The following is a 27,063-nucleotide window of genomic DNA, read 5'->3' on the forward strand; positions in this document are numbered from 1 at the left end:
ACAGTCGGGTCGGTCTACGTAACCGGAATAGACCCGACACTGCGACAGTGTTTGACCAGATATTAACCGGGCCGTTCTATTTTCCTAGTTAGTGGGGTAACTTTTGTCGGGTTTCGACACAAGAGCTCTTTCGATCTCGCTTCCACCTAATTACCTTACCTCGAAGGTAGTATTCCTCTTTCGCATACTGTTCTACGCTCCAGCGACAGTCGGGTCGGTCTACGTAACCGGAATAGACCCGACACGGGTACAGTGTCTGATCAGATATTAACCGGCCCTTTCCATTTTTCTAGACTCCCCTGATGTGAACATTTTGTCGGGTTTCGACACACGAGCTCTTACGGTCTCGCTTCCACCTAATTACCTTACCACGAAGGAAGTATTCCTCTTTCGCATACTTGTTCCACGTTCCAGCGAAAGTCGGATCGGCCTACGTAAACGGAATAGACCCGATACTGGCTACATAAATGGAACGGACCCGACACTGCGACAGTATTTGATCAGATATTAACCGGGCCCGTTACATTTTCCTAGACCCCACTAACGTGAGAACTTTGTCGGCTTTCGAAACAAGAGCTCTTACAATCTCGCTTCCACCTAACAACCCTACCTCGAAGGAAGTATTTCTCTTTCGCATACTTGTCCCACGTTCCAGCGAAAGTCCGGTCGGTCTACATAACCGGAACGGACCCGGATTTTTGATTCGTTTAAGGACAGTTAACTCGGCATCATTCTTCCGGATTGTTTGAAGAACATTTTCTGTCACAACAATAATAACAAAAGTATGGTCTTCAGGGTCTTGAGTTGAATATTACTGCGAATCATTTTAGGTTAATGGCACTGATTGAGTTTAAACTTAAATCTGCAGAACTACAAAGCAAAGTTTAATAAACCGTCAAGACTCAAAACGGCTTCCGTGTCTATACATTGTTTCCACGTATTAAAAAATTCTACCATTAAATTTATCTATTAGGTATAAAATTCCAATCCCAATACATATACACATACGGCATCTCAGTTTTTTATTTGATTCTTCTTATTTGAATCTTATTTGCGCTTTTATTTCAGTAGCAAGCAAAAAACATCACAACCATTCGTTTTGAGGGAGCGAGCAGAGGAAGACATTGGAAATTGCTTGTGAGCCCTAGGCATATGTACGTTTTATATGCGCTACATGTAGGAGCACTTGTCGGCTTTAACAGTTATATGCTGAAAAATTCGTTTAGCTAAAGCGTGTGAGCGCCTGAGTGTGTGCGCCAGTGTGTTTTGTTGCGCTGATGCGGTCGTATATGCCGTTACAGTTGGTTTGGCTCGAAAGCACTCGTCTCGAACGGTTCGTTAGGCCGGCTTACTGTTGGCTTGTATGAGACTGATGTACTTCGTGTCAAGGCGATATTGTGGTGTGTGAGCGAAATCTCTCGCGGTCGCACGAATGCTCTCACTTGTTCGGCGCGTCAACAAAAAATATTTTGATTTATATTTTTTTTACAAAAATTAAAATTATGAATGTATGGTACGGAGATAATTTTTTTTAATAAATTCATTTTTTATTCGTCTAATTTATATTTTGAACTTTGAAATGCCGTTATGTCAAAATTAAAATACTAAATTGTTGTCGATTTTCGTTGAATCTGGCAACGCTGTTACATGTTATGCAGTTATTTTTCCACTTGAAGTTTGTTTACTTGAGAGTGAATTTTTGGCTGTGCTTTTGCACACCAGCTACTCTCGCTCTGCTCTGCTCTCCATTATGCGTCTTGTCCTTCGAACAAGTGTAGCGTGAAGCATTCGGCTGGGTGCTTGTGTGTGTGTGTGCGTGCTTTTGTCCTGCGGGACCGTAGGTTGCGTCGCTGCAAAAAAGGTTCGCTCACCCGTTCGCTTGTTCTTTCCTATTGCCTATTGTGCGAGTGGCTGCGTCCACCGTTCGACATTGCGTTGCCTCGCTCATGTGACACAACGTTTATTTTCCTTGCGGTGCGTGTGCTGAGCAGACGTTGGCAGTATTAGTACACGGTTGTTCCGCCACGAACGGATAACTTACATTTGCTTTGGTGTTTTTCAGCGCGTTGGCCGCGTTTTGTAGACGTACTATTTAGTGAGTGTCGCTGGCGAGTTTTCGAATTTCGAAAATTTGAACGTAAGCATTGAACTACAACGAAACGGTTTCAGGCGAAATAACGGTTGTGCAGCAGCTAAAGTTGAGCTGAAATTGTATTAAATACAGGTGTGTTCAACGCTTTAAATTCGGTCCAGTGTTCTAAAGTGCAAATAAATAAAATAAAAATTTTCAAATAAAAATCCCTACATCCATCTCACCTTTTCGTGCTGATTGCTGTGGGTGCATTAAATACAAGGGATCCTCCCACAGTTTCCGGCGTTGCACGTGCCTTGCAGCATTGATTAAACAAAAATGTAGCACACCGGTTGCCTTGGTAATCAGTCTCGAATGCAAAAATTTCCATATGAAACTGTTACACTTTTGCATTCAAAATAAACCATAAATTCTCGGTGTAATGAAGTTGTGTGACGTTTAAGCGAAAGTAAACAAAGCTTTCGAGGCAAAAACTTGTGGAGAAAATATAAACACAGTACTAAACAGTAGAACTTGTGTAATTTAATAGTTTTCGAAGCAGTTGGTTAGTCTCAAAAGTGTGTTAAGGTGGCATGTGAAGGAATTTCAAAAACACAAACTTAGTGAAGTGATTAAATGTGAATATATCGTATATAATATGGGTTTTATTTTTAAAACTGCATATTTCTATTATAACACATAAAATTATTATAAAATTATTAATTGCAAATTGTAGAACCTAAGTGTAAGAATTTCTACACTGACAACTGTCCTTCAAATGATTTCGTCAAATAATTTACCATTCATAATATAATCAATTATTATTGTAATTGATTTCCAATATATCATTTGTCACAATTTTGGTTATTCTTTACTAAAAAATATTTTTTTTGAAGTTCCTGAAAATCTATTTCTATAAAAAGTAAAATGAAGTATTTATAAAAAAATATTTATCTTGAGAGCAGATCCACAAATACGGGAAAGCTCTATATAGTTGAAAAAGAAGAATTTTTAAATGTGGTAGCATTATTTCATCTAAATTTCGTCTTAGACATTACGAACTGTCAATTTTGCAAAGCCTCGCCTCACAAGGCGAGTGTCACTAATCAACGAAAGTGTCATAAATTCCATATCTATTATATATATGAGTAGCTATGTACGGGATATATTATGCAGCTTCGTAAAGTACTTTTTAGCTTTTGTTCTATTGTATCCTTCTCTTCTTCTTCTGGGCAGCTTCAATAACTATTGTGGTGTCTCCAGTCTATTGGCATGCCTACCAATCAGATAGTGACTTGTTAATACTCATACTGGAGTTCTTAAGTCGTTTCTTTTAAATTTCAATAAACGGCATATGCGGCCCTTATACCATTTGGGCCACATTTGTCTGCTTGTTTAGTAAGTCAGGGATTGTTTCAATCGAGACTGCTTCACATTTTCCTGGAATGTCATTGTATCCTGGAACATAGTCATATAGTCCCATTAATAGCTGAAGGCATTCTTACACCATCTTCGATGAGACTCTAAGGGACTTAAGTGATTTCAAGGTCACCTGGCGGTCTGTAGTAATAAATGTATTTCTTATTATTAGCACTCTCTTTGTTAGAGAGAGATTGCAGTAATATCTGCTAGAAAAACGCTATAGTGATCTGGTAGTCGGCAAGCGATTTTGATGTCTAATTTTCCTGAAAAGACAACACCTATCACTTGTTTATCTAATTTGGATCCATTTGTATATATACTTATCCCTGCATTTTTATTAACCTCTCCTCTATCCCGCTTTTAAGGACCTAAATAAATTCAAGAATGGTTTGTAGTCACCATTCAGTCTAATTTGAATAGTGAATTTTATTAATTTAAAATTTATATTTTTTTGATGTTTTATATTGGTCAAAAATAGATTGCGTCACTGTATAGAAAACCCCTAAAGGTATATAAAATTGTTTTTAATTGGGAAATGTTTTACAATTGAATTTTGTTACTTTGTTTCATTTCATATTTGGTTTAATATTCTAATAGGTTGAAATATCATGCAGGACAACGTCTGTCGGGTCCGCTAGTAAAGTATAAGAGTGTTGAAGTAATTCCTGAACCGATTTCACTATTTTTCGCCACCAAGCTACATTATAGCCAAGATTATACGTTCACTTAAGGGGTTAGAGGTAGTCAGAGACACGAAAAAATTAGAATCTTCAGTAATTTTTTTTGGCTATTAAATCATGTTATTTTACCAAAAGTAATAATATACCATGAATAACCAATGTTTTGCCTGAAGTCATGAAAATTTGAAAAAAACTTATAATTTCCAAAGTTAAAGCTGTTTGTGTTGACCCATTTCAAAAAAAAAAGGCTCTTGCGGTGCCGATCATAAGTCCTTGGAGATTCATCTAAAATCATTCGGATAAGAAAAATTAATTTTATAAATAGATAATCCTGGGCCTGGGCTCGAAGTTTTTTTTTTGTTTTTTTTTCAAAAAAATTAAAAAAATTGCGGCCTTAGGTTTTTTCTAGATTTTCAGGAAAAAATCAACAGTAAATTGGTTTTATAAATTTTTGAAAAAAAGAAAAGGCTTTGATCAGACCTAGGATTATTATGTATTCTAAAAGCTGTATAAATTTCGGAGCGGAGCGTATAAACTAACATATTTTTTTGTATTTTAAAATTGCCTTTTAGAACTGCAGTAAAATACAAAGAAATTGCGCAAATTCAATAAGTGCTGCAAATAGCCGCGAGTCATGCGTGTTCGCTTGCTATTAATAAATAAATAAAAATTTTATATGTACACCCTGTATGTCGTATGGAAACATTTATTAGGTTACAAAATATATTATTAAACGTACATATATATCCATTACTCCATTATGATATTTATCGCTGATTATATGGTAATTTGTAAATCTAAGCCTCGCTTTATTCATAGTACCTAATCATTTCTATTTCTATGCGCACATAACCTCAAAGGCAGTATATTTTTCATAAAAAAAGTACAGTTAAATACAAAAAAAACTTAAAACAATTTAACATTGCTCCCACCTCTCTGCAACTAAATTAATAAAGTTTGCCGCATAAAAGCGAAAACTAACAAAATAAAATTTTGATAATGCAAAAATATTAAAACAGTGACGGAAGTTCAAAATTAAAACCACAAACACACACACAACCTCTGGGCGCAGCGCAACGCAGCTAAGCGCGAATAACCGCCGTTAGAACCGCAGCAAAGCGTAGTAAACAAAAATTCAAAACAAAACATAAAACAACAACAACTACTAAAATTGCAACAACAAAGTCAACGAAAACAAACCAAAAAAAACAAAAGACAAAGTAACAGTGACTAAAGCACTCATACTAACGACCACAACCACCGCTTCCCAGCAGCCATACAACAACAATAGCATTAGCAAGAACAAGAACAAAAACGAAACATTAAGTGTAATCCCAAAAGGCACACAAAATGGGCTGCAACACCAGTCAAGAGCTGAAGACAAAAGACGGCAATGCTGCCAGCACTAATGGCGAGGGTGAGCTCGCCGCCGAAGCCGTCACCGCCACCAACACCGCAACCAGCAATGGCGATGTTGGTGCCGGCGAGCAGAATGGCAATTTGGTGGAGCAACAGAAGATGAGCGGTGGCAGCGCTGGCAGCCAACGAAAGACAGCATCCGCAGCTTCTGCAACCTCCGCAGCATCGGCAGCTTCGGCGGCCACGGCGACGTCAAACAATCTCACAAATCACTCGAAATCAAATTCAATTATAAGTAACGGTGATGCTAACAAGCGCAGCGCCTCACGCGACGAGGGTGACGGTGGCATACTCGAGAAGGCGTTGGCGGCTGTGAAACAGCAATGCGATAAAGCGGAAATATCCGAGTTCAACGATATGAGCGAATTGGGTGAACTGGGTGAATTGGGCGAAGACGAAGGTGAGTCCTATGCTATCTAACATACCTATCTAAGTACTTGTACGTTATCCTTTTGATTGTTTTTCACTTTTCGTTTTATTTTTTTTTTTTCCAAAACTTTTACTTTTTTATCTGCCTTCGCCTGCCTGCGCGCATCTCGTTTGCTCTGTGCTGTCTTATGTCTTATGTCGAAGTATTATGAATGTATCTACTATGTGTGCTTACTCTGGCATTGCCCTCCTTGTTTAGTTAGTAATAAGCTGACGACGCACCCCTGATTCCCTGCTTTGTTGCACGCTGCCAGCCAAGGTGTCCTTTGCTTCCCTCCCAACCCCACCGCCAACACCGCACGTGCTCACGCACTAGCATTCGAGAAAGTTATTGCCGCTTTTGTGTTGCGCATTTTAAATAATCATCACCGCCACATTCCTTGGATTCGGCAGTTTTGCGTATTTGTTGTATCAATTTGTGCCTCACCTACTTTGACTGCTGGAGTCATCTGCCACCTGTATGCGGATTACCTATCTGCGCTACATTCCTTCTCACATCCAGATTCCCTTACTGCTAAAGTTTGCCTTTTTTCACTATTTCTATTTTACAGTTAAACGGTTGTTGCAAATTATTTGACAGCTGTCAGCTTTCTGATTGTCATTTTGCTGCTTTCTTAAGCCAAGTTTGAAATAGATTGCACACAATTCTCTATTCTGAGGGGGTTTTGACACTGAAAAGTAATTGAATTTGTAGATGAAGTTATCGAATCGGAGTTCAAGTGCCGTTATTCCTCGGTGTATTAACCAATTTCGAATTAGGATGGAGAGTACGAAGTTCAAGTATGCTTAAGGTGTATTAAAGAACTCTTACGAACATGGGTTCGATTACTAACAGTCACAGTTGTTAATAATCAGTTAGTTAGGTTAGGTTAGATCAAGGGGTAGATCTCCACAACTGCAGAGTGTCTCACTAAGATAGCTTCGATTGTGCTTTGTGACACCCAATTATTCTTCACGGATCGCAAAGATCCTTTTGATTCGACAAAGTGCTTGGACTCTATTATAAAGTTCTTAAATCGGCTAATGCCGATTCCAGTCTTTTTCACCGAAGGGTTCACCGAAGATGTGACTACCGTGGTGTTTTACCTTTAGTCTGGCAAATGCTTGGATGATTCCTTAGTAGTATACTTAGTACTTATCGATCCTAACAGGGTTAGATCGTCGAAAGGGCAGCCGTTGACTGTCTGGCTTGATCCCTAACCTCACCGCATGTGTGCCTATTGGATAATGACCACGAAGCACACCAATGATTGCGGCGAGAAGAGCCTTCCTAAGCGACAGCAGCTGGAATGACCGTTTTCGATCCACCGCGGGCCAGAAAGAGCTCGCTTCTGCATAAGTGCTGGTTGTTGTCCACCGTTAGATACTAAGAAAGACTGTTTTAAAATCATCTCGAAAATATTTGATGTTGCTTGATGAACAAATGATGTTTGGAATTTCTGGTTCCTTATAAAGATTTAATTAAGGGTGGTCCATTCTTTTTTTTTCCACTACTTCGGATCCATTGGCAGATTCGATCTCTTCGAAGTACTAAGGCCAATATAGTAGAGGTTTCTTATTTGAAATCTAGCTAAATTCTTAGTTTCCCTCTTGGATTTCGTTATGAAGAATCTCTAGTAGAATAGATCTCAGTGCCAATACTCGATTTGAGAGCATGTAGTATATTTGGACTTATGGGAGATCCAACTTATGATAACAGACAAATTGTTTACTTAAATAGCTTTCCTCAGTTTAAAAAAAACTGTAGCGCTGGGTTTCATTTTATTCCAATTGAATTTACTGTCTCTTCCTTCCATCCATGACTACTATCCAACTGTCACCTTAAAAATAAATAAATAAAACAAATTGAATGGTAAATTTACGCGCACGCATTTCTGCTTCCATTTCCAACAACAACGCCACCATTTCCACTTGATTGCGCCTCTCTTGCACCAACTTTCGCTGCGCCACCACAAAGCCATGGTAATTACGCCACAAATTATTACTTGCATATTTTTTCCGCTGACTCAGAAATCGCAAAAATTTTAACAACTCAATGATTCCTAAATTTTAGCGGTTAACGTTGCGAACCGCAGTCGCTGAGGGCTTCGACAAGTTGTGATTGCTTTGGGTTCGAGGTAATGAGTGGGAGCGAACGAGATACCCTTGATACTACTTTGAGCCATTTCTACAAGCTAATTTAATATTATTTGTTGTAATTCTCTTGTTTTGACAGTGACATTCTATTTAATATATACATGCACTTGTAAACACAATTCATTCGTGGATTGACCTCTTGGCTCATTTTCTGTCGGCTGGCTTGAATAGTGTTTCATGTTGCACAGCTTTGCAGTGCCTCGTAGTTTCATTAGTGAATTCCGTGAATTTTCGTTATCGTTGTGTTGTTAATTATTTTGATTGTGTATTGTCACAGAAGTAAATATAGTTAGCGTGTTCCAGTGAATTCCAGATTTGCCCTTGCGAGGTCAAGTAAACACTTTGATAGGCTTCTGTTGGGATTTGTGTTATAATTAGTTATGAATTTCCATAATTTACTGCTAATAATAACTTGCTTACATTCACATATGTGAATGAGACAGAGGTCATACTCTGTTTCTTGTGAAAATGTAGGAAAATACGGTCTATATATGTTTTTATATTTATTTTTTGGATTCTGGTGAAAATACATTTCCTCGAAAGCTTCTGATTATAAAGTAATCACCTAATGGTTTGAAAAAATGTCATGAAAAAAAGAATACAGGGTTTATCTGAGATATGTCCGGTTGATGAAAGGTTATGCAAAGATTTTAATTTTAGAAGTATTCCCGCAAGTTTTATATAAATATTTTTTATATACTGTCGGGATTGGGATTCGAACTTACTATTGGATTTAGATTAAGAATTTACGAACGCATCTTTGGGGATACAGTGCCCCCATTACCTGACTCATTTTCCACACTAACTAAGGACATTCAAGGAGTAGATGCTCAGGTGTCTTCGCTACTAGATCACAGAATCGGCATTGATCCGACGAATATATTCTTAGTTTGTGCAGATGGCACCTAAGTCAGCAGTGGCCCGTGTGTTACTAGTTGTCTAAGTTTGTTTCTTGGGAGCGCTGTTAATTGTTCAAATATTTTCTGGAATCTTTCGAACTTACAACACTCCAAAAGACGAACCAGCATTGAGCTTGCTACCGATTCACCTGATTGCGTTGAAGCATATTTTTAGCTTGATGGGTTTCAATGTAACCGTTTTGGTCTAGGCTCAGGGGTGAATATATATTAAAAATAAAGGTTATAAAATATTTTTATGAAACAAACCTCCTACTCAGACTTCAGTGATGACTTTAAGGCTTTTTGTTGATATATGAGTTCCAAATACAGCAGTATTCTGGCTTCACAAATTGCTGGTCTATAACAGTTCCAATGTGATCTCATATCAGGGATTGCTCATAGAGTCTAATTTAGCCTACTATATATTTATTTGATAATTAACAAACCAGCTTTAAGGCAATGAGCTTAATTTACTATTCTACCGCCTAAAAATATCTCCACCACATTTATAATCGCGCTATTATGGATGTGGAGTTATAAAGTCTAATTATTTCGGAATTAAATCGGTTAAAACTTTAGAATTGAAAGCATTAAGAGCTTTTCGCGAAATTATTACAAAAAGCTGGAATAGTAGGAGTAGGAGGTCTTATCATATTTCTCATTATATGTATATTCGGCAGACAATTTCACTTTCCCTTTTGCATTTGAATATCAAAGGAATCCTTCCTTCGAGTTCACACAAACTCATACATAAACCTCTTGGTATATGAAGCTTTTGAATGGCTTAATTAGCATACAAATTGTCGCAGTTATTTACGTCGTTTTATCTTGGCGATTTGCAGCATTGTTTTCACTAAAAGCGAAAACTTTTGTTAATTTGACAATTACTTAATTATGCTGCTTAATTTGAATTACTAAATGCTTGGCAATTAAAGAGCACAAGCACTCAAGAGACGTTTTTTGTAAGTACTCTTTTGAAACTATTGTAGGCTGTTATAAAGAATTATGTTATTATAATGTTATGGAAGGTTTGTCTATTTAAGGTTTTGTTATGTTTGGGAAAGACTGATTCTGAAAAATAGTTTGCCTTTTTATGATGTTCCTTCATATAAAGAATATTTAAGTGAAGGTTAAGTTAGCTACAAAAAAGAGTTGAATCCTACCTTTTAAATTGAATGCATAAAATCATATTAGTTTGGGTTATCACCTTGTCTTCTACAATCCATATTACTTATGGCTACCAAGTCTTCCAGAGTTGAAGTTGATTTGTGAGAATGATAAAATCCATCCACTGTACAAATTGTTTTCATAGTTTTACTTGCATGCCTGAAGGATGTTCCCTTCAATCAAGCGCTTGTGTAAATCGTAGACACCGACCGATTAATCGGCCTTGGTATCGGCATCGGCCAGTATCGGCCACAATATTAAGCATCGGCATCGGTATCGGCATCGGCCATATTTGGCCGATTCTTAGCCGATTCTTTCTACTTCTTTCGGATTATTTTAAAATACATTTTTTTTTTCTTTCCTTTCTTTAGAGCATAAAATTTGATTTCTTCTGTTTACCATATAAAACACAGTGAATCACATTTGACTAAACTAACAATTCATCATGGTGATAATTTAAGTCTAGTATAAAGAAATTCAACAATTTTGCATTAATGAAAGGTTTTATTTAGCACTGCTAGAAACATCCGATTTATGTCAAATATGTACAGTTTTGTTTAAAGTTGTTGAGATTTTGAAGATAATGTTTTAAAGTCACTATTATAGAAGTATTCATAACTAGGTTAATTTATTTTTAAAAGTTTGCCATAGACAGGATGAATTAATAATCACTTGGTGCTGGCCTGGACTATAATAAGGTGCATGGAAAAGAACCTCTCAAACAAGCTTCCGAAGTTTCTATCGAGTCACTATCACTATGTGACGCCTTTCACAATGCGAGATAGAAATGACAAAAGTCATATCTTTGAAAATAACGGATTCTTTTTACTAGACCTACTATTTTCGAATATTGGCCTTAATGCTCATATATGTCCTTAAGGGGTAACTCAGTGTAACCCATGAAAAATTGGCGATTTTAGCGAATTTTTTTAAAGAAAGTACTCGGTCGAATGTTTCGAAGTTTTTTGGACATAATAAGGTGTACTTTCATCTATATTTTAAGATTTTTATTTTACAAAAATTTTGAAAAATAAAGGAGTTATGGGTTGTCTTGGGAGGTGCCAAAAAAAAAAGTTCCCCAACTGCTGACATGATTCCGGCCGAATCAGTAACTGAAACACAAAAATTTAAAAATGTTATTAAAGTTGAATATATTCCCCATACAATGACCCACGATTATTGAAAGATATCAAACAGTAACAAAATGGCGTAGTTTTGAAAAAATTTCGATTTATAGATATAAATTGGTCGTTTTTTAAAATGCCAAATTAACAATTTTCAACAAATCAAAAAGATCGTAGGTCATTGTATAGTAAATATATTCAAGAATATTCAGTTTAAATTTGAAGTTGATCGGTCAATATCTCGTTGAGTTATGATGTCAGTAATTTTATGAAAAGTCGTTTCGAGAAAAACGCGTTTAAAGTTTCGACTATAGCGGCTAATACATGTGAGCGATTGCTCTTTAGAACGCTGCCATTCAAAAACTATTCAAGATACGACGTTACCTTTCACAGGATATTTTTGAAATTATAAACTTTCGAATAAGCAAAAAGTAAAAAATCGATTTTTTAAAAATGTCACACCGGTATACCCCCTTAAGGAAAAAGCAATATTGCTGATTGCAGATTCGCTCCAACGCAGAATCACTCTTGCCAACAGGTGCTACTATGGACTAAGTAGGCAATTGAAAAGTAAAGTCCTCTCTCGACGAACAAAAACCAAACTCTACAAGTCTCTCATCATTCCCGTCCTACTTTACGGTGCAGAAGCGTGGACGATGTCAACATCCGATGAGAAGGCACTAGGAGTTTTCGAGAGAAAGGTTTTGCGGAAGATTTATGGTCCCTTAAGAATTGGCAACGGCGAATACCACAGACGATGGAACGATGAGCTGTATGTGTTATTCGACGACATAGACATAGTCCAGCGAATAAAAAAACAGCGGCTACGCTGGCTAGGACATGTTGTTCGAATGAAGGTGCTCCAGCTCTGAAAGTATTCGATGCAGTACCCGCTGGTGGAAGCAGAGGAAGAGGGAGACCTCCACACCGATGGAAGGACCAGGTGGAGAGGGACATGGCTTCGCTTGGAATAACCAATTGGCGCCAAACTGCCAGAAGGAGAGATACGTGGCGCGCTGTTTTGGACTCGGCTATAACCGCGTAAGCGGTGTCTACGCCAGTCAAGAAGAAGAAGAAGATTCGCTTTGAGAAAACGCGAATAACTTATTTGTTCTATCAACATATATCTTATAATAATAATAATTTATTTAGTTTTAAATATTAATTAAATCACTAAACAACTTCATATTTACATATGAATTGAATTGTTTACTTATTTTGTGATGTTATTTGTCTTTGTTTTTATTTGTTACTATACTAATTTAATAAATAAAGTTGTTGATGAGAGAATCGGCATCGGCATCGGCATCGGCCGATTCTTTGCCAACTGGCCGATTAATCGGCATCGGCATCGGCATCGGCCAAAATTTTGGTATCGGTCGGACACTAGTAAATCGTGTGAAGCTTTTCTCCCCCAAAACAATCAGAACCTACAGAAAATTGTTATACTTAGTTACATATATACATATCAAGACATATCATCTACCTTTTACAAGCAAGTATTTAGGTTTATACGTAAATAACACGCTAGTTTCGTTGAAGTTATATTTGTCGTATTAATTAACGTAGTGCAAGTTAATCAGTCTAATGCATACTCAATCTCTGTCCCAAAATCGCCGTTGGCACACGTTCGCTACTGTTTACAATCTCTCCCTTTAAGCGATGCGATGGTCGCGCCCTTCCCGATACGTACATTAAATTAACTTGGCCGAAAATGCCAAAGTACTTTTGCATTTAATTGGAATTTTAGTTGCTAAGAATATTTCTGTTTTACATACAAACTTATGTGTATTCATAAAATATATTGAAAATACCTATGTATACATATAAGTATGTATATATCAGGGCACTTATTGAAATTGTGCACATTCCAAATTTTTTGGCTAACCTTACTCGCATTTCAATTGGAAAAACTTTTTATACCCGAGCGTAATGTGCGATAGGAAGAGTGACTTGTGAAATTCTTCGGAATTCTTCGGACGGAAGGTTTCGGTTAAACTGCGAAACAGCGTTCCCGAATTTTATAAAGTTAATAAAAAAACATGATCGGATCTGATAAAATACTTTATATAGACTACAGCTATGCTGTACCTTCAAATATAATCACAAACTTTGTGGAAATTTGGTCTAGGGAGGTTTTTAATGCGGATGAATTGTAAAATCCAGAGATTGGATCGAACACTGAGTTATATTTAAATCAGTCGACAGAAAAGAGAAAACAGTTGTTTAGCTGAAAAAGTCTTTGTAGAGTGCTCTGATTTGCATACATCGTCTCAAGTGTAGAGTAGTCTAGAAAGCGCTAGCGCTAACACCTAAAACAAAATTCAGAGTAATCTGTAATCAGATTAGATGAGAGATCTCAAGAACACTTAACAGTGATTTGGAAATCCTGATCCAGTTTTCAATGACAGAAGTACTCTTGAATGAAATGTCCAACATTCAGTTTTCAATGACAGAAGTACTCTTGAATGATATGTCCAACGTTCAGAATAATCTGTAATCAGATTTGATGAGAGACCTCAAATGCTAAGAACACTTAACAGTGATTTGGAAATCCTGATCCAGTTTTCAATGACATAAGTACTCTTGGACGCTGTGTCCAACATATTTAATTTGAATATTTAATTTATAGCCTTTTCGCACAACCAAATTAATTGTTACATTAAGATATTATGTGAGAAACCAGCTTTTGCTCTTTGCACTACCGGCTACTCGATTAACGATCAGCTCTGTTATACATTTTTGTTTTTTGTTTTTCAAAATAAGTTGGTAAGTTTCATCAGCTGATTGCTCTTTTATAAATAACCATAACCAAATTTCCAGTGTGGACAATAACTCGCAGAGTTGCATTGCATTTCTAACTCGATTTATATTCGATAAAAATTTAATGAAGAAATGAGATTTTCCTTTTGTATGGTACATCGATCTTCATCATCGCTTTAATCGAGCAGGGGTCGGTTAATTGATCAATTAACTTCTGTGCGAAAAGGCTATTAGTTTGGTAGTTATCTCGATCAACTGTATTTTACATAAGTTGCTAAAGAGAATATTATAGTTTTGTTCACATAACGGTTGTTTGTAACACCCAAAACTAAACGAGTTAGATATAGGGTTATATATACCAAAGTGATCAGGGTGAAGAGTGGAGTTCAAATCCGAATGTCTGTCTGTCCGTCCGTCCGTCCGTCTGTGCAAGCTGTAGCTTGAGTAAAAATTAAGATATCTTGTTGAAACTTGGCACACTTATTTATTTGCACCATAGGAAGGTTGCTTTCGAAAATGAAATCGGACCACTGCCACGCCCACAAAATGGCGAAAACCGAAAACACATAAAGTGCCATAACTAAGCCATAATAAAGCTATATAAAATTTGGTATGAAGGATCGCACTATGAAGGGGCATATTTGGATGTAATTTTTTTGAGGAAGTGGGCGTGGTCCCGCCCCCAAATAGGTTTTTTGTACATATCTCGCAAACCAATAGAGCTATATATACCAAACTTTCTGCCGTTGGTTTTTTAGCCACTTCTTAATTCAGTCCAAAAAAAAGAAATCCGATAATAACCACGCCCACCTCCCATACAAAGGTTAGGTTGAAAATTACTAAAAGTGGGTTAACTCACTAAATAAAAACGTCAGAAACACTAAATCATAAATAAATCATTTCACATAAGAAATGGCAGATGGAAGCTGCGCTCAGAGTTTTTTACAAAATGGAAAATGGGCGTGGCATCGCCCACTTATGGGTCAAAAACCATATCTCAGGAACTATTCGATCGATTTCAATGAAATTTGGTTTGTATTAGTTTCCTTACATCCCAATGATATGTTGTGAAAATAGGCCAAATCGCTTCACAGCCACGCCTACTTCTTATATACAAGAACTTTGAAGACGATCTGAATCGTTTACATTACAATGTATAAAATAAGCGCTAGTGAAGATATCGGTGCAGAACTTTGCACAAATACTATGTTTATAGTGTGGCAGGCCCATACTAAAAATCGCCGAAATCGGACCATAGGTTTTTAAGGCCACATATATCAAACACGAGGACCTCGATGTTTCTAACCTAATATTATGATTTCCAACTTTCAATGGACTTTATACAATATATAGACGAAATAAATTAATTGCGAGAGTATAAAATGTTCGGTTACACCCGAACTTAAGATTTTAAAGGTTAGGTCTCTATACGAATTATATAGATTTTGTTATATTGATATCTTTTAATGGAAAGGCTTCTAAATTTCCAGCCTGCCTAATAAGATTGAAGGTAGAACCACATGTTGATACTGTCACCTCCCAGTTTTTTAAGTCGACCTTATCGGGATGATCCTGAATTATATCTTTCCCCATAGCCATATGGTAAAGAAACAAATTTATTATATTATTATTTATACTTAATATAAATTTTCATAACAGTTAATATGTATTAACATTGAAATTACTCGTTGGTAAAAACTTTCAAAATATTTTAGAAAAATCTTTAATATCTACTTAAGCACCTTTAAGGCTAATAATAGAAATATTATTATTCAATTATGGTTCGAAATCTTAATAAATTCTAGTTGTGGGCATTAAAATGGGTTTTACTCGCACTTCAACTGCCTTACGCATTCATTTTAATTCTTTTCACATATTTTTCAAAAATTTTTTTGGAACATTGTTGGCTCCAAAAGGCGTTGACAATCAACGCTGCTGGCTGGGCATAATGCCTTTTGTTTTTTTTTTCGTTTTTGACCTTTAGTCTAGCATTTAATTAAAATTATTTGAAATATTCTAGGAAAACTACAGGCAGTTACAAATATACATAATGCATATATATTGACATATTTATAATATTAAAGGCTCTGTATATACATATAAGAAGGCTAGTGCTTCCAAATAGATTTGCCGAAATTGAAATTTATATGTAAATAAATAGCCGTTAGTTGTAAATCTACACCCATTCAAATGCATAAACATTTTGCTATTCAAATGAAAATCTCCAGAATTGAGCACACATTTACATACAAATATATGTATTGCCATGTACTATTAATCTACATACATAGATCTAATGAAATATTAATATAAACATGTGTGTAAGTGTTTTTTCTGGTGATTGTGTGTGCTTACGGCGCTGTCAAGTGTTTACAGAGAATTGCCGAAATTTAAATGCATACTTCAGGGCGCTTGTGCCCCGCCAAGCCCGACAACAGCTGCAGGCTAACGGCAACTATTTGTGTACCAGGTGGGTTCACATCTATTTACAAATATAGACATGTATGTATGTATGCCTTATTTATATAGATACATATGTGTACTCATACAGAAACATTATATGTTTGACAGTGGTTCGGCTAGGGGGCTGCATTTATTTAGGGATTAGCACTTTGTTGTTGTTGCCTTTAGCGTTATTATCGCTCTTTGGTGACTTAATTTTTTCATTTATCTCCATAGGTACATCTGTTTGGAAACATAAATATTTAAATAAGCGCAATGTACAAGCTAAAGCGGCAATTCAAAGACAATACAGTGACAATAACAGCAGCAGGGGGTAATTAGTATTATGAAAAACAAGTGAATTACAAAAACAATCAGATTTTTTTATGGCATTTTTATAAAGTTTTTTAATAATAAATAATTTGTTTACTTGAAAACAAATTAGATTGGGTTACTCTGCTACCTAGACACTCTGAGATATGTGCTTTAAGGGAGTTTGACTCTCACTCTAACACAATAATTTCTTTATAGGACATGATGAAATGACTTTGGTTTGGTAAATACTATGAAAGCTCAAGACATTCCATCCCATTGTTCTCAAGATCTTAGTCACGAAGTGACGTTACCTCTGCAATTGTTTGCAATGATGAAATATGGTTTCCTGATTGGCAAAGTATCGTCCGCAGGTGTGTTGTTGCCCTAAAGAAACTTATACGAAAATAACTCTAAAGTCGTAGGTTTCCACTAAATATGGTCTATTTTAGAACGCTTTATTTAAAATGGAAATAGTTCTAGAAAATTGTCTTCACACTGCCAGTTAACTAAGAACTACTATGATGAGATTCATGTACTGTCGTCACACAATAGTAAGACCAATTATGCTCTTCGGTGCAATAGGAGGAGGTACAAATGGAGGACGGAATTGGTGTTGGGTATACTGCCCGTAGTAAGAGGAAACATTTCTAACTGCCGGATCACTGTAGCATATTTCAAGTATAGGTATTTGTAATTGGAATAGCCACTGAGCTTGCCTCCAATAAACCACCAGATTACTATAAACATCTACGTAGACAACGGGGCTGCAATCAAGCAATAACCTCGTACGGCACATCGACCAAAAGTGTCTTGGGTAGCAGGATGGGGGGTGTCGCCAGAACATAAAAAAAGTTCTCTGCTATTGGGTGTCAAGCCACAAAGGCATCGAGGGGAACGAGATAGTAGACGGGATTGCCAAAAGGGGCGTAAAACTGTCATTCGACGTGACCGACGTAGGTAAAATCTTGTACTGTCTATACAATGATCTGGACAGGAGCATAGTAAGAAAGAATAAAACGTGTTGGAGAGATCTACGGGGTGCAAAAAGCAACAGTTATGTGTAAAGCGGAAGATCAAAAGTACGCGGAATTCCGAATGACGCTCCATAGTAGGAACGGTAAGAACATACTTGGCATACCTACTGATCACAGTTTTGCGGCGGTGCACGCCTCTAAGATCGGGCGGACAGATCGAGAGGATTGCAGGAAATGTTACAAACAATGCACCAGGAAAACTATTGATCAAATTTTTTACGCTTGTTCTGCAGTAGCAAGGCAACGCTTCAAGAATTTAGTACACAGTATGGAAGAGCTATCCCTAATGAGAGAAAATAACCTTTTAAAATTCGCGTTAAGGCATACTAAAGGATGACTACGCCTTATGGACTGTGTGACGGAACTTCATTTGGTATCGCTAAAGGCCAAAACTGAAAGTGACCTGCCAGACTAACCTAACATGTTATGTTCTGATTTAAATTATTTAATATTGGGTGTTTAGATTCGAATCTCGAATTCTAACATACTTGTATAGTTATATATATTGCTTTCAAAGATAATTAATTAATTTTATTTATATCTGATGAAGACCATGATCCTGAAGCTGAGTTGTTCATAGCATCTGTCATATACTTGAATTAAGATGAAAATTTAGATTTTATCTATATTTTGAATATATTAGTAGCCATATCCTGTGAGTAATAATATTTTTTTAAAAAGCCCGTTTTTCGAACTTCGAATCCAAATATTTCAATTTTGGAGGTCAACTTCGAAAATCAGATAATAAAATTTTTTACTTATGACTCAATTGCCCAGAAAAAAATTGTTTGGTCCAATACCAAGCCGAGTGTTGTACCGTGTAATAAATAGCTTAGAATTAGTTTTTAGATATTTTTCAAGTTTTATTTTAGTAGAGAGAGAGTTAAAATATGGACTCTATTATGTTATTGTTTATATAGAAAACAATGGTATAGTCCGATATACACAAAACTGCACCATCGTTAACTGTTTAAACTATGAATTAATGGGCTTTAACAGCATTACTTTACTGCTTGGGCGTTTTGTATTACAGTACCAACAAAAAGTATACACTCCAAACAACATTGAAAATGGAATTTCAGATAAATTATTAAAATACCACAATGCATACAAGCCATAAATTCTAACTCTAATTTAGTCAAGCATAATTCACGAGCAAGCAAATTTATTAACGCCTTTAAATTCACTACAACAATAATAACAGTAAAAAACAAGCATTACAACAAAACCAATAGCAGCAACAGCACGTGGCAGTTGACAAAGTTATTTTGGTTTGCTAGGCATTTTTGCAGAATGTCAAACATTTCCGACCAACGTGTCAACAACAAAACGGCACAACAACAACAACAACAATGACAAGAGCAATAACAATAGCACTACATATGCCATGGGTTGGAATTAAGTTTTCACCGAACACCGAAACTGTGTTGTTGCCTAGTCAAATTGCGTCAAGAAATTTATTGCCGTTTTCGGTTACAAACAGAGATATTTGGTGTTTTGTATTTCGTATTTTGTACATTTGCCAAAGAAATGGTCATAAAAATCAAAAATACAAACAACAACTACACAACAACACGGATAACGAATGTATTGAAATGCCCGGGACATCGATATGTTTAGTAAAGTATATATATGTATATACATATGTGCATATATATATATATATATATATATGTATATAAGTGTATGTATGTATTTTATATTAAAGTGCCGTTGCACGAAACAGCAATTGAAGAACCCAAAGAAGAAACAGTCGAAGAATTGCTGTGAGTATTCTCGTATTAACACCAAACAAAACTCGTCGTTTTTATGTACTCGCCGTTAAATACACATAGGTATATACATACAAATATATTTACATGAAAATTATTACTTTTTACACACTTTTGTGCAAAGTGTTTGGAGCCCTAAAATAACGGCTGAAAACTTGGCACACAAAGGCGTCGGCGAGCGGACCAGCCAAATGCGTACATATGTATATAATGTCTATATGTATATTTGTATATAGATATGTAATATGCACTAAAACAAATATAGCAAAGTAAACCATGCCAACAACAATCAAACTGCAAAACAACATGAAGTACATAAAAATAATGTAAAAATGGGTGAGTCGTTAACCTTTAAATATTAGTTTAAGCGTGGAAGTCAAGCAGTGAAATACATGTACCTAGTATATACGGTGTCAATAAATTTTTTTATGAGCTCACTTTTGTTTTTTGCTCGAAAAATTACAACGTTTAAAGCTTGCGCTTTTATTTAAATTTTGAACTTAAGGGGTTTGACCAGTCTGAAAATCAACAATTTTGACATTTTTTTGAGGAAATGAGAAAAACTTAATGGAGTTTATTTCTTACACATTATTTTCCAGCACAAAGACCTACGCCAATGAAAAATCAAACAGAGCCTCGGATAAGAAACCTCCCTACTATTGACAACAACCCCTGCAAACGTTTCAGTTTGGGGACGTGTACCTAGAATAGCCGGCCCTTTAAGAAGCAAGGTGCTCAGCCGGTTGATGTTCTTATAGGACTAAAGGCTGACATCCCGCCATCCAATAAGTACGACTGAAGCGCGGAAGAAAATTAGTCCTTCTGAAATTTGTGGTGGGAGAGAGATTCCGTTATTTACATTATTTTCCAAAAAGACCTACGCCAATGAAAAATCAAACAGAGCCTCGGATGAGAAACCCTGTACTGATGACGACAACCCCTGCACACGTTGTAAGGGTTATGATTTGAGGGCACCTAAAATATCCGGTCCCTTAATTGGAAAGGTGTCTCTGCGCCGCCGGTAGCAGCGGAGATACGCACGCACCTCTTTGCAGCAAAGAACGTTCGTCACAAGGCAGGTTCGACGCCGAAAAGCTGCAATAACAACAGGCAGCCTAGCAGTTTTCTACTCGACTTCTACTCCTGCTCTCTGGGAGCACTCACCATATCGCTATAAGGGAACTGAGAATGGCATTTTGAACTCACTGCGTACCACTGCAGCTGAAACAATTGCATTTCGGCAAAGCCAAAAAATGGATGCTCGTACGCTGACGATTGCCGTTTCGCTGTGGAGAGAAAGTAGGCTGCCTGAAAGTGCAACACCAGAAAATGGCGCACTCGATTCCTCATTCGATGACGTTGGAACAGATGTTCCATTTTCCGACTATGAAGAAATTTGACTAGCAATTACCCGCTTGAAGAAAAATAAAGCGGCAGGGCCGAGGAATTGCCGGCCGAGCTTTTCAAATATGGCAGCGAAGAGCTGACTAGATATGGTCGGACGAAACCATGTCCAATGATTGGAATCTGCCCAATCTAACTATAAAAAGGAAACTCCAAAATCTGCCCCAATTGTCGTGGAATAAGCCACAATATTGCATATAAGGTTCTATAGAGACCGCCAAAGCGACCCACCGCCATCGAACTGATTTGACCCTATCAGTGTGGCTTTAGTTCTGACAAATCCACAATGGATTTATCACAAGATATCACCATGTGCCAAAACCTGGAAAAGACCCGAGGGGAAATAATCGATACACACCACCTTTTCATCGAATTTAAAGTTTCCTTCGATAACACGGAAAGGAGCTGCCATGCATTTTTTATTCGTTTCATAATTGTCTGGAAGCTCTATGCCAGTGTCTGCTCCAAATGTCTATTGAATCGTAGGGGAAATATACTCAATTCAGAAATATCTTGAAAGTATCAGTCGAGAAGCAAATACCTTTTGATAATAGTCTTTGAATCCTTTAGAAATTGACATAGCTGGTATCTAAAAATTCATTCTCTATGTATAGCGAGGACGTCACTTCAGACATTTGAGAACTTTTCAAAAACAAATCTTTTTCTATTTTTCTTGTTTATTTATTGCCACTGAAACACTGCAGCGCGAGCCCGCGAGCAGCTGCTTTAAGTGCGAAAAACTCGCTGTAAGCAAAACCTACAAACCAAATTGACAGTCAACAGCATTTCATATTGATTGGCTCTCTGTTCAGCTAATTTGCACTGGCATTTACTGCACTCTTCGCACACTCACACTCACATAGTCGGATCAATTCGCTAAAACTTTTCTTTATCTTCTTAGGCCATAAAGTACCTGCTTTCTTTGTTTGCGCTCCACTTGCAGCGAGTGAGTTGAATTTGAAATTTTAATCTTCCACTTTGCTGCCACGAGAGAGAGAGAGAGTCTGCTTTTATTTTTGTGATACTTTTTACTGACTTGAAGGAAATTGCGTGGGAATTTATTAATCGGGGCCAAAGTCCGAGGGGCAAAAGCATATTCGAGTGCAAACAAACTGCTCACAAGTGCACATCATACAACTGGAGCGCATACATCTTGCGGTGTTCCCTGTTTGTGCTTGGTTGCACTTGTGTTTTTTACTGCCTTGTAAGAAAATGGAATTGGCATTTAATTTTATCTTTATCGACAATAAAATATAGCCAATGTGCCGAGTGAGATGCAGCGTGTAATATGGAGATAACTGTTTAATATTTCATAGTTGTAAGTAACAGCAACAGCAGGTGAGGTCTCTTTTGTGAGTGTGAGTTGAAAATGATGTGAATGAAATGTGGGCCTTAGATATAGATGAGTCACTACAAAAATTGATAGAATTGTATTTACATCTATATAAGGTTTACTAAGGCAGAACAGCTATAAATTACCGATAAAATTATCAACGATTTGCCTCAAAGCAAAATTAGGTTACAAGTTGAAAAGAATATATAATGTTCGGCTGTACCCGGATTTAGCCGTTACTTACTCGTACTAAACAACTATTTGATTTTGCATATTCGTATGTACATACTCTTCTAAGTATTTTTTTTTGTAATCATCTCTCGCTATTTGTTATACCGGTTTGTATTATTAGCAAATACTCATCCAGTCTCAACTGGATATAAATGTGTTTGAACTATGTCTATCTATTTGAAGTGCAAATCTGTTCATATATGTAAAATCTTTAATTACCTTAAGCGCCTCATTTTTTGCACATTATATACCGATATGTGAAGCTATACAGGGTTAACAACCTTTTTTTGTTTGTATTTGCGTGAAATGATGTCATTTGTTTGTTTTGAGAGTATCTTGCCGAGAAAGTTATGATGCTAGTAGGTCAGGTGTCAGTCATTATATAAAATGTTGACTTTTTATAGAGTATTTGTATAAAAATATGTACATATGTATATGGAAAAAATAGATTAAAAAAATCATAAAAAGATATTACGTTAGTTAAACATTTGGCGCTTAGATCATGTTTCTGGTCTTCTTCACTTGATGTTTTTTATGATCTAAATGATGAATGTTTTACACTTTACAAATAGATAAATTCATCCCTTTTAACCCTTTCGACCCGGACGTTGCCTGTGAACAATTTCATCAGTTTGATGATTTAAAGCAAAAGCTGTGTTCAATGTTTTAACTTGATTTAAGTGACTACTTATAGGTTAATATATTAAGAATGAAAATCAAAACGTTTAACAACATTCTTTACCGTTATTCTTATAGTTTTTTTTTTAAATAGTGCATTAACGTCGTTGATAATTTGTGAACCATCATGCTCCAGAGTTACTCACAAGCTACGGAAGGCTGACGCCTATAATAAATATATATGTAATCTCTTTTTGGTATTCTTTTATGGTGCCAATGGATAAACAAATTTCAAAACCACAGGCAAAAAGTCGGGGACGAAAGCGTTAAATAGATATATGTTATTCAACTCTGGCGCTGGTGCCTTCACCTTGCCGACATACATATATCTCAGTATGGCTATGGATTCCGTTTCCGTCTTTTTAGACGTCCATCTATCGAGTAAACAGTGTACTTCTATAGACAGCCATGAGATTTACGAAAACAGCTTAAAAGCTAACTTTTGGTGGAGGGTGTACTTATTTAATACAGCGGGCACTTATGGGTAAACGTTTTTATACTCTCGCAACCTGTTGCCCAGAGTATAATAGTTTTGTTCACATAACGGTTGTTTGTGTCACCAAGAAATATAAGAGTTAGATATGGGGTTATATATACATAAATGAGCAGGATGACGAGTGGAGTTGAAATCCGGATGTCTGTCCGTGCAAGCTGTGACTTGAGTAAAAATTAAGATATCTTAATGAAACTTGGAACACATGTTCCTTGGCACCCTGAGGAGGTTGCTTTCGAAAATGGGCAAAATCGGTCCACTGCCACGCCCACAAAATGGCGGAAACCGAAAACCTATACAGTGTCATAACTAAGCCATAAATAAAGTTATCAAAATGAAATTTGGAACATAGGATCCCATTAGGGAGGGGCACATTTGGATGTAATTTTTTTGGGGAGGTGGGTGTGGTACCGCCCTCAAATTGGTTTTTTGTACATATCTCGGACTTCTTAGTACAGTCCAAAAATGAAAGAAATCGGATAATAACCACGCCCACCTCCCATACAAAGGTTAGGTTGAAAATTACTAAAAGTGGATTAACTCACTAACGAAAAACGGCAGAAACACTAAATTTCACATAAGAATATGGCAAGATAATGGCAGATGGAAGCTGCACTCAGATTTTTTTACAAAATGGAAAATGGGCGTGGCGTCGCCCACTTATGGGTCAAAAACCATATCTCAGGAACTACTCGACCGATTTCAATGAAACTTGGTTTGTAATAGTTTCCTTACATCTCAAAGATGTGTTATGAAAATAGGCCAAATCGGTTCACAACCACGCCTACTTCCTATATACCAGAACTTTGGAGACTATCTGAATCGTTTACTTTACAATATATAAAGTAAGCACTATCGGTGCAGAACTTTGCACAAATACTATGTTTATAGTGTGGCAGCCCCATTCTAAAAATCGCCGAAATCCATAGGTTTTTAAGGCCCCATATATCGAACACGAGGACCTCGGTGCTTCTAACCTAATATTAGGGTTTCCAACTTTCAATGGACTTTATACAATATATATGACGAATATGTGGGTCAAATTGTGTATTACATAATATAAATAAAGTCAAATAAATAAATTGCGAGAGTATAAAATGTTCGGTTACACCCGAACTTAGCCCTTCCTTACTTGTTAAAATAAGCTTTGGCAAAGCATAATGTTTTCATTGTTATTTAATGCTGGTATTAAAGAAAACACTTTTTACTTACTTGGGCAACTTCCACGGTTAAGGTCGTTATTCCTGTTTGGATCTGATACGAAAGACCCTGATGGGCGTGATATGTTCATTCTAAAGGGTGATCCAAGTAGAGGTATTATTTTGAGTAGCCTGTTTTTAAAAGGACCTGCGAGATTTGTGTCAAAGTGTCATGTTATTTTTGTTCAGTATTGTTTGGCATGGTATCATGTAAAGACTTATGTCTGAAACACGTTTACAAATTGTTCCACTTTGTTACGAAAATTCACGTTCTGTAAAGAATTTGTTTCGCACGCTTCGCTCAACTTATGGTCAACATAATCGCCCTACTGATTGTACTATTCACAACACCATCCCAGCATTTATTATTGAATAATATTAGACCGAATAGACCAGGTCCAAGATGCAGTGAAGAAAATATAGCAGCCGTAGCTGAGAGTGTACACGAAGACCGTGTTCGGCTCCTTTCATAGCAACTCGGATTGAAAAGTTCCAAGAAGATCCGACGTCTTCAAGCCAAATTCTGTTCAGCGATGAGACCCATTTGCCGCATTTGGGATGAATAGCAACCTGAAGAGATTTAATATCAGTGATTTGAATAGTGATTTGTGGGTCGGTGGAATCATCGGTCTATATTTCTTTAAAAATGATGCCAATGAAAACGTAACCGTTTATGGCGCCCGCAATCGCAACATGATAACCGACTATTTAATGCCTGAAATTGAAGCACGTGATTTCGGCGACATTTGGTTTCAACAAGACGACGTCACTTCCCACACATCGCATCAATCAATGGATTTATTGAGAACAGATAATTTGACGTTTTGGACCGGTCGATTGGCTACAAAGATCGTGTAATATCATACTGTTAAACTTTTGCCTGTGGGGATATGTAAAGTCTAAAGGCTATACGGACAATCCTTTTTCGATTCCGGCCTTGGAGCTAAACAGCACGCATGTCATTCGCCAGTTACCAGTCGAAATGCTCGAAATTGAACTAAACGGTTCGACCATCTGAGACTTCTCTTTACACCCTTTATATGGTACAGAGTATGTCCTTCTTATCCACATTCAAATCGTTTGTGTAGCACTGTTTAGTGTGAAATTTTACCCAAAATTAATTTTTAGCTTTTATAGTTTCGTATAAGCTTTGAGAAAGTGGACGCCACAAAACTTACTATCTGTAACTCTTTTCCTACTTTAATATAGTACAAATTTTAAGTTAATTTAATCAGCATTAGCTTACAATTGAATTATCTTCATCTAAAAGAAAACAAATTCACCGTTTCAAATAATAAATTATTCGTTTAATTACTTTGTGTGCATATATTCCAAATATTCTGCATATCAAATAATCTCCCCTGCTTTGGACGATCACACCATAGAATGTTGTAAATCTCATTTAATTTAAGCTGCTTTCCTGTAACACAATCCGCTTTTAAATAATTTATGTACGCAATAAAAATTGCGAATCGCATTAACGTCCCTCGAAATGGTCTTTCTCCTCTTTTGGCGGAGAAGAGAGCTTGGCACGCATTCGCCTGCGCCAGCGGCGTCACTTCCTGTCACGTTTACACTTCTATTCATTTAAGTTATACGCCCTGTGATTTTGTGGAGTTTTAAAATCCGACGGGCGTTGAAAATATGCCCCTAAACCCCACTTCCAGTACATACGAACATATGTAAACAAGTGGAAATAAAAGTGGCAGCAGCAATCAACCAATAAGTTAGCCAACAACGCAGAGACAATAACAAAGTTAATTGCGGGCATAAAATAATTTTGGGGCGTGCTAATGCGCCTATATGTATGCTACGGCACAAAGGATTGCCAGAGAGCGGGCAGCCGGACTCAGCTGTTTGGGTTCGGTACGACTCATTAAATAAAATGTGAAATCGTTAATAGTGCGAAGTGCGTGCCTAACGGTTTTTTGTTGCCTACCACATACAACTACAACACACGATGTGTGTATGTGTGTGTGTGTTTGTTTATTTCACAATGACAGCTAAATTATTTAAGTGCGTGTAAATGATCAGCGAAACTTGTCTATGCGT

At 36.8% G+C, this 27,063-nt stretch overlaps 1 protein-coding gene across 1 annotated transcript in view; it reads left to right on the top strand.

The window, feature by feature from the left end:
- Nucleotides 1–1,845: 1,845 nt before the first annotated feature.
- LOC105210939 (uncharacterized) overlaps nt 1,846–27,063 on the top strand; it is a 213,628-nt gene continuing 188,410 nt past the window's right edge. Inside the window, exons 1-2 of the mRNA XM_011182150.3 lie at nt 1,846–2,224; nt 5,034–5,992. Coding sequence (XP_011180452.1) covers nt 5,524–5,992 — 469 coding nt within the window. The 5' untranslated portion in view covers nt 1,846–2,224; nt 5,034–5,523. The remainder of the gene's footprint in view (nt 2,225–5,033; nt 5,993–27,063) is intronic.

The sequence above is a fragment of the Zeugodacus cucurbitae genome, chromosome 6, assembly GCF_028554725.1.
Source record: "Zeugodacus cucurbitae isolate PBARC_wt_2022May chromosome 6, idZeuCucr1.2, whole genome shotgun sequence".
NCBI classification, from domain to species: Eukaryota; Metazoa; Arthropoda; class Insecta; order Diptera; family Tephritidae; genus Zeugodacus; species Zeugodacus cucurbitae.